Source organism: Coffea arabica, chromosome 7e, assembly GCF_036785885.1.
Source record: "Coffea arabica cultivar ET-39 chromosome 7e, Coffea Arabica ET-39 HiFi, whole genome shotgun sequence".
In the NCBI taxonomy this organism is placed as follows: domain Eukaryota; kingdom Viridiplantae; phylum Streptophyta; class Magnoliopsida; order Gentianales; family Rubiaceae; genus Coffea; species Coffea arabica.
In genome coordinates this window covers 11,610,240-11,627,419 of record NC_092323.1, presented here as the reverse complement: position 1 = coordinate 11,627,419, position 17,180 = coordinate 11,610,240, and the positions used below count along the sequence as shown (strand labels likewise).

Genomic DNA, 17,180 nt, shown 5'->3' with positions numbered 1-17,180 from the left:
TGGAGGCAAGCAAGAAAAGCTAGTCAAGGACTATGTAGTAGTTTTCTCTCAAAATTGGAGCAGTCCCTTAAAGATTCACATCAGAAGTAAGCTTCTTTCCTGCTTAGTAATTAGTATCCTGTGTGATATTTCTGGACATCGTGCTTCTTCTACACATGGGAGTAGAAACGCTTCCATATGGTTACAATAAAAAGCAAGTAACCAGGAAGCTATTAGCATATACTAGTTACATGGATTCAATAAATTAGTCTTACCTAATAGAAAAGCCGTAGCAAGCCTTCAACTGGCTTGAAAACCTAATTAAAATAGCTATTCTGACTGTATTCTGACTGTCAGACTATGTTAAAGTAAGTTGGCCAACCGTTGAAGGAGGATATACCAACCACTAAACTTACAAATATAAGCTTCCATACACTCTGATCAGAACTCTCTGAAGATTACACCATATGGATCTTTTGCCCATATTGAAATTAATCACCTACTATCTCCAAACTTAGAGAACTGGGCATGACTTGTAAGGCATTGTACAGGCTTCGGAGATGCTATAAATTGTCTCAGCAGTTGATAATACCTAAACAGTGGAACAATAAGCAGAGAGTGAATTATGGAGTTTCAGGGACAAGTGTGTATAGTGTTGATGTTCACAGTTTTAGCAGCTGTGCCAGCAGCTGCATCCTTGGTCACATTTGTTTTTGGTGATTCCTTGACAGATGTTGGGAATAACAACTTCTTTCAGCTCTCTCTAGCAAAAGCAAATTACCCTTTCTATGGCATTGATTTCAGTGGTGGAAAAGCTACTGGAAGATTCACAAATGGGAGGACGATTGGTGATATAATATGTAATTAGTTGTTCTACGTTTAAACTGATATAAATCATGTAAAGAATCGAATTTATTAGACAATTTTAGCTGTGCATTATGTGATCATTTCTGCTGTATGGTTAAAACTGCAGCTGCAAAGCTAGGAATTCCATCACCTCCGGCATATCTTTCAATATCGCCAACTGATGATGCAATCCTAAAAGGTGTAAACTATGCGTCTGGTGGAGCTGGAATTCTCAATGACACCGGCCTTTACTTCGTAATCTCCATTCCCTTGGTTTTGTTCTTATCGTTAGCATGTCTGAAACAAATTTCTGCAGAATAACTTGAGATGTTTATGCTTAACTAACTTTTCTTGTTGTGGACATTCATTCACTGGTCACACAATAGATTGAGAGATTAACCTTTGATGATCAAATCAATTGCTTCAACAAGACCAAGGTAGCAATCAAGGACAAGATTGGAGCAGAAGCAGCAAACAAGCTCTGCAATGAGGCCATGTACTTCATTGGACTCGGTACCTTCATATCCTAAAACACAAATATTCCCCGTCAAATTTGACACACCTTCATCTGCCCTTATACGTCATTAACATCCCATGTATCAAAAGCAAATGTTGTTATGTTCATGATGGAATCAATGACTCAGATGTAGGAACATATGATTCTTTTCCTTTGTCATTGCATTTGAGGTGATAGTTCCTGCTTTTCCTCATCTCTTGCCAATTTTCCAGGGAGCAATGACTATGTAAACAATTTCCTTCAGCCATTCTTAGCAGATGGTGAGCAGTACACGCATGATGAGTTTGTCGAACTTTTAGTCTCGACTTTAGGCGACCAACTCACTGTGAGTAACTCTACTCATCCTATCTAGTATCTGTACGTGCTTAAAAGTATCATATCAGATGTTTCCTGACGAGCGGCGAGACTTGTAATTCTTGGACCAGAGGCTTTACCAACTTGGGGCAAGAAAGATGGTTTTCAATGGCCTAGCACCACTTGGCTGCATTCCATCCCAGAGGGCGAAATCAAAGCAGCGAATCTGCTTGAAGCAAGTGAATCAATGGGTGCAAGAATTCAACTCAAAAGCACAAGAGTTGGTAACTGATCTGAATGGGCAACTTCCATCCGCCCAGATAGCCTTTGCAGATACCTATCAACATGTTCTGGATTTAATTGAGAACCCGACTGCCTATGGTAATTCTTCCTCAAAATTCCTAGCGCTCTTTATGCCCAAGTTATTCCAATTATTCCGAGTTTAATTTTTTTTTCCACACTTTTTTGGTTTGTTTAGGATTTAATGTCTCCAACACTTCATGTTGCAATGTGGATACAAAACTCGGAGGGCTTTGCTTGCCCAACTCCAAAGTGTGCACAAACCGTGCAGATTATGTATTCTGGGATGCTTTCCATCCCACGGATGCTGCAAATGAAGTGCTTGGAGATCGCTTCTTCAACTCCTTGTTTGCGAATAAAGCTCCTGCCCCTGCCCCTGCTCCTGCTCCACAGCCTTCTCATTGACCTTCTGGGCCGAAAACAACATATTTAGTCACATAATGTAACTAGGCAGTTGCCTATTATTAAAAGTGATATAGCCTATTAATTGAAAGCAATATTCAGGAAGCACAGCAGCAGAACAAAGGACGCTGCAAGAGCAAAACTTGATTGTATTAATGTCAGAAGCCAATTACAGTCTTACTGGTAATATATGTCATACAAAATTTTGAGCAGGATAAATTTGATTGTACTTCTATTCTTTCGTGCTAATCCCTTTGCTGATCAAATCTGATCATATTAAACAACTTCAATCATAACTTAAAGCTGAGATGCTTAATCAAAAAAAAGAAAAGAAAAAATTAAAAGCTGAGATAATACAACAAGAACAAAGATTCCCAAAACAGGCCATATGTGATGAACAAACATTTCCAAGGATTCATGCGCAGCTCATTCTAAATGAAGCTTAGCGCACGTCTAGCAGATTCAAGCGTGTTGAATAGAAGCATTGCAACTGTCATCGGGCCAACTCCTCCAGGGACAGGAGTGACTGCCGAAGCTACCTTCACAGCTTCTTCATAGCAAACGTCTCCAATAAGCCGATAACCATTTTCACAGCTGGGATCTTCAATTGGATTTGTTCCAACATCAATAACAATTGCCCCAGGCTTTATCCAACTTCCACGGACTACATTGGGCACTCCAGCAGCTGCAACAAGAATATCAGCTTCACGGGCTATATTTTCTGGGTTCTTGGTGAAGGGGTGCACGATACTCACTGTGGCATGATATCTCTGCAACAGCAAGGATGCTGGTAACCCAACAATATTGCTCCTCCCTATCACCACAGCTCTCTTTCCCATTATTTCTACATCAGATCTCAGCAATAACTCAACACACCCTTTTGGTGTGCATGGGATGAACAGGGGTTCTCTCCCATGCATAGCTAAATTACCCATGTTCAGAGGGTGGACGCCATCCACATCCTTCTCAAGTCTTATTGCATCCAAAATTCTCCCCTCGTCCAAATGTCGAGGCAAAGGAAGCTGCACAAGAATACCATGAATAGATGAATCCTTATTAAAGCCAGTCAATGCATTCAAAATTTCATCTTCTGTACAGTTGTCAGGCAATTCAGTCAGTACAAACTTAATTCCAACCTCCTCACAGGCAGCTATTTTGTTACGAACATAAACCTGAGAGTCTCTTCTCTGACCAACCAGTATTACAGCCAATCCCGGTACTTCACCAATAGAAGCCTTCATCCTACTAACTTCAGTTGCTATGCCAAATCTAATTTCCTTAGCAACCAACAATCCATCTATTCTTCTACCCATATTTCTGTTGAAACTAGCTTGGAAAGAGTGAAAATCAGAACAGACAATACTTGAATCCCATATGTCAGGAATATCAAGAGAAACAAGGGAAGGAGATTTCAAACTACGATAGGCATGATCAGTCTTCAATGTACATAACACCCTGATCCCAGATGGCAAACAATTCCTTCTTCTCAACCATCTTTCCCCAGCAATGGTCACACTTAGCATCCTTCTCCACATCAATCTGGCCTCTTTTGTCTCTTTTATATATCATTTCCTTCAAAAACAAATGCATATGTCTCTCACACAGATTACCATTGCATTATGAGAATAGTCCTTATCAAAGGCATGTCTCAGACCCTTGCATATTATTAAGTCCGATCTCCAAATACATATCCTGCACTGGAATGCAGAAAGCATAAATTTTCTAACTCATGATAGTTTTTCATCAGAAAAAAATAATGATGCCAAAAATTCATTCACTTTCACTAATCTGATTAATGGGAAACCAGTAAAACTTTACGCTAATTCTTTGTCCTCTATAATTGATTATCATACAATATTTTGTCTTGCTTATTTTTTCTTGAGAATTTGATAAATGATTTGTCATTACTTAATCTTAGCAAAAGGCAAAGAATTAAGATAAAGAAGAGATATCCCTTTTCAATTCAGCTGCTTTGGAACACAAAATTCGATCAAAATAGTCATTGCATCACAAATAATTGGTGAAGGAATCAAGAGGAGCTGAAACCAATGAAGGGATTAAATTTGATAGCTCTCAGAAAAAGGCCAAAGTTTTCCACATGAGAGATAACTAGAGGAGGAAGGCAAAAAGAAGCCCTCAAAGATTTAACCCAAAGGAAGAATCTTTCCTCACATTCCCTAATCTTAAAACTGCAATATCAGCAAAAAGCCTTCAACTTTTACCCTAGAGCAAAGCCTCATCAAGCCATCACCAATATGCACCCACAAAATTAGTTTAAAAAATGAGGAAAAAATAAAGATTCTTCCTTCTTAAAATTGAAATCCAAGAGCGCTAAATTTGCCAGCCCCCATAGTCTTCTCTTTTTCGGTGTGGTTAAAGCAAATCAATCATCATTGAGCATATCAAAAAAATCACAAATCAAGGAATAATTAAATTCATAGAACAAACACATTCAAGAAATGTGGAACCTACGAGAAAACGCAAAAATCAACGGGGTGGAAATTGGAATCTGCGTGTCCATAAGTACCGAGAGAAGTAGAGAGTTAATTTTGCATCTTTTCGTATTTCCTCTGTTATTTTTGTATTGAAACAGAGCAAATCATAGTGGATGCTTTTTTCATTAATGTGATAAAAGCTCTAATTTTCTAGGACCCTTGAAAATCTGAAAGAGAAGAGAACTTTTGTTGACGGAGAAACTGAAGAAAGGAAAAAAAAAAAAATTTTGAGCTGAGGCAGTGAAGTGCAGAAGTGCTAGAAGCTTTGGTCAGTTTATATAGGACTAGGGTTTCAAAGTTCAATAGAGTTCTTTTCTTTTATGGGCCTGGTGCGCTATCTGGCCCGAAAATAGATTTCAGCCCGCTATGACTGGTCTATAGTCTTTAATTCTTTTGCTCAGAAAAGTAGTACTAGTTCCTTTGATGAAACACTTACTACTAGATTAATGATTTTCTTTTAATTTTTGAAACTTGAGACTTGGAGATGATTGTTGCAGGGGGAAATAAAAATGTCATTATTCAAATAGGGATAATATCAGAAACCTCCCCTGAAGTTTTTCTTAATATCACCTAAAGTTTTAAAAATATTACTTACCTCCCTTACTTTTGTTATTTATGTAACAAAAGTTTTTAAAACCCTAAATTATCCTTCTACTTGCTAAATAAAAATGCTCCTAGATCACTTTGTTTTTTTCAAGAAAATCATCATTTAAAAAATAATTTCTAATAGTACTACCACATTATAATGCTATAGTTCATAAAAATATATATTTGAAAAATAAAAAAGATATTTGCAAAGAAATACAGTTGACTAATTTAACTCTACATGCTCAAAATCGATTTTTTATGAACTTTCTATTTTTTCCAACTTATTATCAACTTGTGCCCAAACCTTTAAATTGTACTAATCATTATAAAAAATAACTCAAAATAAGCAAATAAATCATACTCCACTCTATCACAATTATAAGAAGTAAAAAATAACAAAATTCAATTTATTATAATTTATAAATAGAAAATTGTATAGTCATCCAAAAAATGAGTAAGAGAGAATATTGGAGAAAAGGGAAAGAGAAGAAAGTGACTTTTGTTTCTTTTTTTTTTTATGTTTAGCTCCATTTTATTTGATATGTGAATTATGTTTCAAGCGAGGGTTAATATAGTCCTTTTGTAATTACTAAAGGAGTTAAGTGATATTTTTGAAACCTTAGAGGTGTCAAATGATATTAAGAGAAACCTCAAAAAAGGTATGATATTATCCCAATTCAAATATTGTACAACTCACCAGTATGTCAAATGCACATAATATAATCCAAAGGGGGCATATCATTTGAATTGCTTGTATCAAAATTATTTTGGGTACAATGGGTCTTATATGCTTGAAATCAATATCTGACCTACTAAATTTTTGTTTTACTTTATTATTATTATTATTTCTTGTCTGTCTATTTTCAAGCAAATGTATTGGACTATTCATCATAAATGTGCATTACGGATATATAACTTGTTATCAACCAAGAACAAAACAAAATTACTAAGAGGACGGATTGTTCAAAATTTCATTTGAGTTGCGGGAGTTTATTAAAATTTGAAGTTACATGCATTTAGAGGCTGTTTGGTTAAAGGGTTTGGGAATCACAGAATGGAATAAACCCCTTATTTGTTACTTGGGTTAAGTCTATTGGAATGCAATTTTTGGAATCATTTCTAAAAAATCACACTTATCCCATTCCCGAGCAAATTGGGAGGTTTTGGACAAAACCCTCAACTTATTTCCTTAGACAACATTTGTGACGGACCTACCCTCTCTTTCTCTCCATCACATGCCGTACCTTCTGTTCTTCTTCTTCATCAGATTTCCTATTTCTTCTTCTTCATCATATAGTCTTCATCTCTTATCTAAATTTTCTTGAAAAAAAATCTAAAGTAGATCTAAATGGGATAGGAATGGGCAAATATCTTCAGCGATAAAGAGGTACTCGATCATAACAACTCTTGTTCTTCTCGAATTTGGCCTACATCTTTTGGCCGATTGTGGAAAATCCTCGGCCAACAAAGAAATGGATGATCTGGGTTGAGCCAAAACTTCTGGTTTTACATTTTACCAAATTTTCCTGACTACAAAGTACCTTTAGAAAAGTGAATGCAATCCCTTTCATTTATAAACTACAGATAGTTTGAATTTACAGGTTGCCTGGGGTTAAATCATGTATGTATTGTTGAGGTCTCTGAGATTTTGACTGATGAGCCGTTCATGTTTTGGAAGAGGAACGACACCATAGGCCAACGAAATTGGTTAAATAGCGCATTAAATACAAAACCTGCCAATTTTCCATAAAGAGCTGGTATGTTATGGGCAATTTCTTTTTTTTTTTTTAACTTTCACATATTTAATTTATGTTAAATACAAAACATACTAGTTTTCCTTTGGGCGCTATTTAACCAATTTTTTCCATAAAGAGCTGGTATGTTTCCCATAAAGAGCTGGTACAAAACATACTACAAAACCTGCCAGTTTCCCATAAAGAGCCGGTATATTATGCGCTATTTAACCAATTTTTCATATTTAAACAAATTTATAAAAATTAAAATAACGTTTTTGAAAGTTGCGTTTTTATTTGGAAGAACGTATTCCTTGGACGCGTTTTTCACCCTTTGAGAAGAGACTCAAAAATCGCCACCCTTTGGGAAGTTAGTTTAAAAATTCCCTTTTTTTGGGAATTTACTCCTTGTTAATACAGTCATTATATTTATTTTCTGGTATTAATTTTTTTTATGGTTTATGATTTTCTTATGTTTTATCAAAAAAGTTAATAACTATTGTAGTTATAATTATGGAGATGTTAATTTGTCGTATGTGTAATTCTTTTGTTTTATAAGAATTGTTATATCAGGGGTAAATTTGAAATTTAATTGCATTTAATTCCGAAATATTCATCAAACCAAGCATCAGGAATTGGAATGATGCTAATTCCAATGTGTGAACCAAGCTAGATATTGGAATGAAAAGCTTAATTCCAAAACCAAAGTCTACGATTCTATTTCCATTTCCGATTCCAATACGTGAAACAAGCACCCTTTTAGATTGTAGAAAGAGTTGAAAGTGGAATTACATAGCTTGCCAAGTCTAGGTATACATAGTCACGGTTTCAAAATTGTGGGTCACGGTTTTGGAATTATCGGTTCCGATTCTTTAGAACGATAGAATCAAAATCATAGTTTATAGGATAGTATACGATTGCGATTCTAGAACCGCAAATTCCAGTTCCAGTTCCGAAATCCTTTAGCCATACTTAGTTACTTAATATTACAAATTTGATACAAAAGTAATAAATAATAGATTTAGAATAATAATAATAATAAGAGAAGGTAAATAAAATAAATATAAAAAAATAAGATTTGATTTATTATTATCCAACAAATAAAGGAAAAAGTGACATAAATTTTATGAAAAACACATCACATTGTGAAATGTTACTAATATTTTTTTTGTTTGAGACGATTATAACCAGAATTGGAACCGACAGTTCCAATTTTGGTTCTTTTTTTTTTTTTTTTTTAAGAGAACAAGAGCTGGAACCTTTTCCTACAGACTACAGTTACCACTTGAATTCTGATGCAGTTCAAAACCGGTTTTTGGTTCAATCCGGTTACTGTTGGTTCAAAATGGAACCATGGCTACCTCTAAGCCTATAAGTTGACAGGAAAACCTGACAAAAATCAATATTGAAAAAACCAAATATAACAAGAATGGATACGACCAGAATGAATAGAACAAGAATAATGATATTTTCAGTTTATTCTGAACTTGGGAGCTATGGCCAATGGAACCAATTTCATTACACATCCTAAATTTCCTATTGCCTAGAAACACCAAGAATAACTGAGATGTCCTTTTTCAACTGAGATTTTTCACCCCGTTGCCTCATATTGTACAAAAAATTTCCCCTGCCAAAGGCCATCGTCATATTATATATCCTTTCCCATTCACCTTCTTGTAATGTTGAAGGCTGTACAATTTTTTACCCAACAAAATACACAATTTAGATCAAAACTGTCACAGCAATCGCGAGTACAGCAGCAAAAACCTGATACGGGAACTCTGCCATCTCAAACTGATCATAGTCGAATGCATTTAGCATACTACAACAGAAGTGCACTGGCAATTGAAACCACCACTATCATGAAGTATGCTGCCGAAACAGGATTGCATTGCTGGGCAGGAGAACCTGAGCTCTTGGAACTCATAGCTGGCGCTGTGCTGTTCAGAAACGTCGCATTTTTGTCACTACTGCAAAACAGAAAAAGTAGAGACTTCGCATCATTTATGATCTAAAGAATGTGCGAATGGCAGAACTACGTAAAACCACTCTATAGCAGTTAATGAGCTCTACTTAGAGAATGAAATTACCTTCCCAGAAATAGGCATGAACCATGACCTGCAAAAAAACAAAAGGATGATAGTATGATTAGTCGTGCAAATCACATCCCAAGCCATGTGTGATTAAGCTTGATGTAGAAGAGAATAATTGAACACGTGGCGTGTTCATTACTTGGATTTGTAGTGGTGATTGCAGCTACTCCATTGAAATCACAAGCCAGAGGAGCCTGCCCATTTTTCTGGTAATAAGCATCAAATGCATAAGTTGCATGTGCAGAAACAGTGTCAGGTTCATAGCATGGTTGTCCCTGCAAAAGTGGAGAACAATCCACCTTGCCAGGTCCACACGCCCAATCAAGAGCAGCCTGCAGCATTTTGGAGTCTGCACCATCTTTTGCAGCACAGTACGTCTGGTTTGTGGTATCATTAGCCAATACAGATCCCGATCCAGTCAAGCGCAAAATATATATGGGCACGCCATTACCATCGAATAGTCCCCAATTCTTTTCTGACAGTGGTCCGGGTCTTGTGTCTTCATTGTAAAGCTCATAAATGTAAGCACTAACAGCAATTCCAGGGTGTTTAGGAGTTCCAGTTTTATTCAGGACATGTCTTATTAGATTGCTGTTGTAGGTGTTGGCATTTTCTATTGTGGCATCTGGCTCATGGGAGTCGCCTTTCGATGGCCAACCTGACTCAGTCACTAGAACAGGAATGTTGGTGAAGTTAAGTGATGCCATTGCAAAGAAAGCAGCATCAACCATCGCATCAAAGACATTGGTGTAGTGAAGGAGTGTGTTGGCATCAACAACTTCTCTGTTTGCAGGAAGGGGCTTGAAGAGCGCATAATCCAATGGAATGACACCATTAGACTGCATATAATCGTAGTAAGGATATACATTTAGCATGAAATATGATCCCGTGGATTGCAAGAAACTAAGCATGGGGACTAGAACTCTGTTCAAAGAGTGATTAAAGAAGGCTTGAGACGGGGGAAATGGATCGAGGATAATGGAAGAAGGAAGAGGTGTTGAAACTTTGATTTGCCTGTCAAGATTTGATGCTACGAGAGCTGACTGAATGAACCTGAGGGCATTGACAAGTATAGGTGCTGCATTGGGAAGAGAGGTAAAAACTTCTGAGCCAACACAAACTGTAGTAATATTGGTAGCTGGGTAGTGTGACACAACATTTTGTGAGACCCAATTAGCTGCAGTTGAATTGGACTGGCCTATTGCTAGGAGTTGCTCATTTGGAACGGAGACAGCAACTTTAATTCCTGTATTGGCAAGCGCAAGAAGCATTCCACGATCTGCATTGTATAGCCTAACATATCGGATTTGCTGCTTTTTAAGTAGGGCTACTACTTGAGTTGGGTCTGGCATGTCCGAGAGGTCTGTCCCAATATTCACACCAATAAAGGCTTCTACATTGCAGAGATAAATGTCGTAAGAACAAAATTTCGAGACTTCTTCTGTCAATATAAACCTGTTTCTCTCACACTTGTTGGCATCTATTAGTACCATATGAAGATGCAAGTAACTACTCAAAATGATGCCACTGGAATCTACTGTTCAGTTTTCCCCACTTTAACTAACTTGAGAGAAATTAAGTTGCTTTACTTGGTCAGGTTAGTGAGCCAACTCTAGTGCAAAAGTACCACCAAATTTCGTATCACATGAAAATCTGTACCAGCTGAGGCGATTGCAGAAACTGAAGCCACATATTCAACTGACTCAACACCAAATGTATAGCAGAGCATAGAGAGGGAATGTCAAGATTAGAATCTTAATTTGATGCTATAATTCAATCAGATAACAGCATTGGAACTTTCAACATTAGCATCCATTCTATTTATTTGGATGAGTCATTAGGGTGTGTAATATGTTATGTGAGTAGCAGTACTCTGTGAAACTATCAAAGCTTCAATGATAAGATGTCCGGCAAAAATAGCATTTTTTTGCCATTTTAAAAGGAGGAAATGAAAAAGCAATGAATGACAGCTCTTTAAATATGGACCATTGAAGATAAACTCCAAGAGGGATATGTAGTCCCACCAGCCTCCCATTTATTTTCTCCTACTAAGACCCAACTAACTAAGCTTCCGAGGGACAAAGACAAATTGAAGAGAGTGATAAACTTTACTTTAAGAAGAATGCAGCCCCACCCACCATGTCAGGAACATGGTTTTATTTATTAATTAAGTAGCTAGCATAGACAACTAAATCACATGACAATGATAGTATTATTTATTCATGCATCGTTGTTCACAGGTCGAATGAGCATTCAGTAGAGGAATTTGGGATCTTAAAGATCTGCACGAACCACTTAATAAGAAAGCTAAAAGTGACAACTTGACAAGCAAGAGAAGAACTTAATAGCAAGCAAAGTACTGCACTGCATACATTGAGGAGAAGCAAGGGCAGACGGGTATGATGAAGGCCTTACCTTCATCAGCAGAAGCAGCTGATACTACAACCAAAAGCAGAAGAAACAGCAGTGCCATAGCAGCTTTATTCAAATCCCACTTGAGAAGGTGCAGCAAAACTCCAGAAGGTTGAAGAAGGAGAACAGGGGAGATGATGAGGAAGGAGGATACGTTGGTTTTTGTGAAATGAGACAAAGATCAAGAAAAAGAAAGAGTGGGACAATGCTGAAGTAAATGGGTATATAAGAAGAAAGAAAGAGAGAGAAGAGCAAATGGATTCTCATTCTGCATCAATCACGTTAAATTCTTGTCAGATTGATCTAACGGCTAATGATTCATCCTCTTTGACACGATCCCTTCTTTTTTTTTTTTTTTTTTTGTGAGTATCTAGGCCCATGGCTGGTAATACCGTACGACCCCAACTAATCTCACTGCGGATGGAGAGAGAGTCTGCCCAGCATCATCCCACCAATGGTTACCCGGAATTCGAACGTGTGCGGAGGCTCTCGCCCAACTGAGCTACAACCACCCGCTCTAGCCCCGGGGGGCGATCCCTTCTCTTTTCTGCCAAGTGAATATGTACCATATTCTGTATTACAGATACTACGAAGAATAAAGTAGCCCGACAAGTAATTAGATATTTTACATACATTTATACCTTATTATTATTAGTCTAACTTACTATTGCTTCGAAAAAAGGAGAAAAAAAAATTACTACGTTAGGATGGTCTCAAAGTTTTTTGCTTGTGAAAATTCAGATTATTTCGGACGTACTTTCAAGAAAAACTTTACAGTGAGCTTTTTTCTGATAAATGTATTTATAAAAATAGTAGGAGCTTAGAAAACGTTTCAAAAATTTTTCTCATAAACATGTTTATACAAATATAAAGGGAGCTTATATTTGGGATTCTCCAGGTTAAAACATGTACTTTTTCCACTACTAAACACTACTGGCTACCATTGGAACAGCCCTTGGTATTACAATTAAACAATAAAATAAATTTTATCTAATTCATTGGGAAATGACCCCCTTTTAGCTTTACTGGTATTTTTAACCAAGTCAGTCACAGTCTACGGTGAAGGCTGTGAAGTGTGCAGTATGGGACTATGGGGGATTGGGGAGTAGTCTTGTCTTGATTCTTGAAACGAACGAACCAAAGCAAAGCAAAGGAACTTTTGTTGGTAGCCGTTGCGAGTTTATGAATCCTCGCATTTCAGGCTTCAGGTTTCTACTTTCTATTGGGGGGGGGGGGGTTTGTTTTTTGTGTGTTTATTCGTGCATGTAGATGTGGACAACTGGGCATAGATTTAACTGAGAGAGTGGGACCGAAAGTACAAAGAAAGGCCAGTGATTGCTGAGGCTGAGGTTGTTGTCTTCCAAAGAGGTAAACACCTTACAGCTGGTTTCAACGGTCATATGCTTTGTTTTTTTGATGAGCGTCACATTCTTGAATCTGCATCCAGCGTCAAGTCCGTTTTAGTGTTTTACTTTGACTGCTTCGGTAAAAAGTTCTGCTGAGGCCTGAGAGGCTATTGGATTTGGAGCTTGAGACTTGAGAGCTGTGCACGATGCAGAATTGCAGACTCTGCCAATACCAATCCAATTAAGGTCGCACAGTTAGCCGATAGGGAGTAATTCAGAAGCTATATATATTGTCGCTGCGCCGCGCCCGTTCTTAAACAATGTAAAACATTTCTTGAATAAGTTGTAATCCCTTTATTTTACACTACTATTTGCCATATTGTATCGTAGTATCTAAGGGATTTGGGAGAGATACGGTTAATAATAGATATAATTGGTATGGTTGTTTTGCTTTTTCTAATGATTTGATTTGCATTTACATAATTTTATTATATTTTATAATGAACAACAAAAATCACATGAGCGTATACTAAATTATAAAATATAATAAAATCACACTGATTCACTAAAAAAAAAAGTATAACGATTATATCAATTGTACTTAATGTTAAGGGAAAATGATCGGTTTCATCCTTCACATTTCACAAAAATATTCTTTTCATCCCTCACTTTAAAAACGAAGCAATTTCGTTCTTGACATTTAAAAACTGAAGTTCTTACATTCCTGAACTCAAATTTCAATCTGAATCAAACTACCAATCAACCTGATTACAAATTTTGGGGGTGTAATTGGCAGATCACTTGGTTAACTCAACTTGATATTCATGTAAAATTTAATGAACCCAAAAATAAAAAATAAAAAATTATAACATAAAAAAGAAAGATTAATCTTTCCTAGATTATCATTGTATACACTGACGGTTTTATGTACCGCCATATCATTTCAATTTAAATTTAAACACCAAATTTTATATTTATGATACACATCTAGATTCGCAAGCGGATATACTAACGATGTATGAAAAGATTTATCCAAAAAAGAACTCTACTATTCCAAGACAAAGAATGACCTTTTATGTTATAATTTTTATTTTTTTCGTTTACTAAATGTCATGTGAATATAATAAAATTGACCGAATGATTTATCAATTATATTTCCGAAATTTATTACTAGGTTGTTGAATGGTTTGATTCAGATTGAAAATTAGGTTCAGGGATGTAATAGTTTTAATTTTTAAATGTTAGGGACGAATTTGCTTTATTTTAAAAGTGAGGGACGAAAAGAATATTTTTGCGAAACGTAAATGATGAAACATGTCATTTTCCTTAATGTTAATCGTACCTACTCCATTCCCATTACTAAGTATGTTATATTCAACTAGTATCTATTTGGTTTTGTAAAAATTTTGTTTGTGATGGAGTAGCAACTTGTTGAGAAATATAAAAGAAAATCGCAAGTACTCGTTTTGCTATATTTTTATGATCAATTAGGAGCCTCATTTACGCTTCAAAGTGATTTTTTTTTAAAATGCCTTTTCGTTGTTACAATTATGTTATCCCATGTTTTGAAATAAATTCTCCATGAGCTATCAAATTTAGATAAAATGACAACTATCACATTAAAATATGATAGAATATGGATGCAACACCAAAAAGTGTAACATAGGATCCAAAAACCCCTATTCTAACGATGACATTAGTCGATTTTTCTTGTCCCGAATATTTAACTAGTCATGAACTTTATGATTGAAATTTAGATAAGAGTAAATTTTGACCCGCTGATTTTTATTTTTATTTTTTTGTTTGCAAAGTTACATATGGTGTCTTGTTCTTCGTTATTATTATGCTAAAGCTGAAAGGGTCAAGTCAAAACGACAAATTTGTTTGTCCTTTTATGGTAACTTCCAAATATGATGTGACGGAGAGAGGACAGAGTTATGTTTGGGCCTGTTGTTCAGGCTTGGGAGCCCATTAATTCGGAGCTCGATCCCGGACATGTATCATTTTATTGGGTGCTAAACGTAATTGTGGCCAGATTCGGGAATCAAAATAAAAAGAAAATTAGTTGACATGTAATTCGGAATACTTGGTGAATATTTAATTGCAATTGATCATGTTGAGGCAAAATTACACTAAACCCCACTGTAGTTAGGTGTAAGTCCACTTTGCCCCCTAAATTTTCAAAAACCATTTTGCCTCCCATGGCTATGGGGAAAATTGGTAGTTTCTTTTTACTTCCAATGGCATGATCTAAGACTGCATTGTTCTGGAATGTTGCTCCTTTAATTTCATTTCATTTTATTTGTCACGAATTGCCATTAAAAATTTGGACTAGTTTCACTTTACACCTTTGAACTTGCATCATATTTTCATTTTACACCCTAAGTTTCAATCTTATACACTTTGTATCCTGGTTTTTTGTACTTGTCCTCTTAAGTCCAATTAATAACAATTCACAAGTACGGCTCAATCATGTGCACAAAAACTAGCTGAATAGAGGACCATGTGCACAAGTACGGCTCAATCATTCTATTAGGTGATTGTGTATTTACCATTATCTCGCGATTCCTATCAATCACGCAAAATACATGTTTTGTGCACAGTCATCTATTTTGATAATTTTATTATAAATTAGATTCAAATGGGATAAATCTATGTAAAGTGTCTCAAATTAATATTTAAGGTACAATGCGAGAATGAGATACAAGTTCTGGAGTTCAAAGTAGAGTTAGTCCAAAAAGTTATAACAGAATACATGTTTAACAAAACAATCTTGAGGGGTTGTCTTGATTATGCATTTTATACATAATACATCATTCTATGGGTGTAAACGAGCATAGCCAATTCAATTATTATAGTGTTCAAATTTGATGGATTATTTTAACTAAATTGAAATTTTGTTCAATTTTTATTTTTTATTTGCCGACTCGAATTTGAACAAACTTTTTATCGAATTTGAAAATTATTAAATATAGAATATTGTTTAAATTTGACTTATTTTATTGACAAATAAAGTTCGAAAAAACTCTTACCAATCCGAACCCGATTTGAACATGAAATTATTTAGTTCATCTTTCAACCATATATCATTCTTATCATGTTGTCTAAACCAATTTGCCACTCAAATGCTTATCCACAAAATGTCGTCTGTAACTTTTTCCAACTTTAGAACACAAAAAACGCTAACAAGTACTAACAATGTACGTTGCAAGCTTTGTGCACATGCTCAAACTAACCGAATTTACTTGACAAGGATTGGTGTAGCGTAAGCCGATTGTGAGGAGATTTTCTAGTCATTTTTTTTTAAAAAAAAGAGAACATTAAAGCCCTTAAATTTGATGGTTATCCTCCAACCAACTTGTTCGCATTAGCATAGCTTTGTTATGACTTGGTGAATACTTAACATAGTAGTTGTAAATCAGTCGAATCGAATCGAGTATCTCATGTTTGAGTTCTGTTCATTAAACGATTCGAACAAGATTCGTGCTCGTTTATTAACTTTCGAACTCCAAACATGCGTTTGTGTTCAACTCATTAAGCAAAATTCATGTTCGAATTCGTGTTCAACTCGTTTAATATAATGAGTCATTCGTGAAATGCTCGAAAAACTCGAATCCAGATTATTTTAAACCTAATTCCATACAAATCATTAATCATCATAAAAAACAATTAAAGCACTAAGTGACTAAATTCTATTATTCATTAACTATATAACTAACATAAACATAAAAACAACAAATAAAACAAAGAAATTTGCCCTCCAAATATAAAAGTCCAGCCATAAAATTAACCCTAAAATTTGTCAAATGACAATTATGTTCATGTTCGCGAACGTTCGTCAAAATTCGCGAACATGCTCGTATTTGCTCAATTATTAATCGAACAAAAAAATTCATTCGAATTCTGCTCGTTTAAGGTTTTGAACGAATCTTTCACAAACACGAACGAATTGAAACAAACCGACCTATCGAATAGCTCGATTCGTTTAACAGTTATAACTTAACAGGAGCTGATTTACAAACGGATAGTTCTACATTAAATCACAGATAATCTATACGATCGATACAAACTAAAAGATAGTCCATACAATTATAATTTTTATGAAATTTCATATTTATGCCTATCACTTAACAACATCGTATTTTTTTTAATTTTTTTAGTGAACTCCACACAAA

The 17,180-nt window shown here is 35.6% G+C and overlaps 3 protein-coding genes across 4 annotated transcripts; 1 reads left to right on the top strand and 2 right to left on the bottom strand.

Annotated features, from left to right (window-relative positions):
- The first annotated feature begins 440 nt into the window (after positions 1-440).
- LOC113699110 (GDSL esterase/lipase At5g37690-like) lies at positions 441-2,557 on the top strand. The gene is made up of 6 exons (XM_072059239.1): positions 441-839; positions 953-1,080; positions 1,212-1,338; positions 1,555-1,667; positions 1,768-2,017; positions 2,115-2,557. Exons 1-6 carry the CDS (start codon positions 605-607, stop codon positions 2,339-2,341), a joined length of 1,080 nt encoding a protein of 359 aa, XP_071915340.1. The 5' UTR covers positions 441-604; the 3' UTR covers positions 2,342-2,557.
- Positions 2,468-5,093, bottom strand: LOC113701897 (bifunctional protein FolD 1, mitochondrial-like). Of its 2 annotated transcripts, none has more exons than XM_027222784.2 (2): positions 4,811-5,093; positions 2,468-4,035 (listed from the first exon to the last, which is right to left on the bottom strand). In XM_027222784.2, the coding sequence occupies exon 2, from the start codon at positions 3,871-3,873 to the stop codon at positions 2,770-2,772; it is 1,104 nt and encodes a 367-aa protein (XP_027078585.1). In that variant the 5' UTR covers positions 3,874-4,035; positions 4,811-5,093; the 3' UTR covers positions 2,468-2,769. The 2 variants fall into 2 exon arrangements, with proteins under 2 accessions (XP_027078585.1, XP_027078584.1); XM_027222783.2 differs by having other exon boundaries at positions 2,468-4,030.
- Positions 5,094-8,599: 3,506 nt separating this feature from the next.
- On the bottom strand, positions 8,600-12,241 carry LOC113699172 (glucan endo-1,3-beta-glucosidase 2-like). Its single transcript, XM_072060490.1, has 4 exons — positions 11,663-12,241; positions 9,387-10,640; positions 9,245-9,272; positions 8,600-9,124 (listed from the first exon to the last, which is right to left on the bottom strand). The coding sequence occupies exons 1-4, from the start codon at positions 11,718-11,720 to the stop codon at positions 8,977-8,979; spliced, it is 1,488 nt and encodes a 495-aa protein (XP_071916591.1). The 5' UTR covers positions 11,721-12,241; the 3' UTR covers positions 8,600-8,976.
- Positions 12,242-17,180: the final 4,939 nt, after the last annotated feature.

What these genes read in the sequence shown, in the direction of transcription:
- LOC113701897 (XM_027222784.2), bottom strand. Translation starts at nt 3,873, where the DNA reads ATGTGGAGAAGGATGCTAAGTGTGACCATTGCTGGGGAAAGATGGTTG.
- LOC113699172 (XM_072060490.1), bottom strand. Translation starts at nt 11,720, where the DNA reads ATGGCACTGCTGTTTCTTCTGCTTTTGGTTGTAGTATCAGCTGCTTCT. An exon ending in AGCTGCTTCTGCTGATGAAG is followed by an intron (nt 10,641 to 11,662) that starts GTAAGGCCTTCA and finishes TCTGCAATGTAG; the next exon opens with AAGCCTTTATTGGTGTGAAT. An exon ending in TCATGCCTATTTCTGGGAAG is followed by an intron (nt 9,125 to 9,244) that starts GTAATTTCATTC and finishes TCTGTTTTGCAG; the next exon opens with TAGTGACAAAAATGCGACGT.
- LOC113699110 (XM_072059239.1), top strand. Translation starts at nt 605, where the DNA reads ATGGAGTTTCAGGGACAAGTGTGTATAGTGTTGATGTTCACAGTTTTA. An exon ending in ATGACACCGGCCTTTACTTC is followed by an intron (nt 1,081 to 1,211) that starts GTAATCTCCATT and finishes GTCACACAATAG; the next exon opens with ATTGAGAGATTAACCTTTGA. An exon ending in CTTTAGGCGACCAACTCACT is followed by an intron (nt 1,668 to 1,767) that starts GTGAGTAACTCT and finishes TTCTTGGACCAG; the next exon opens with AGGCTTTACCAACTTGGGGC.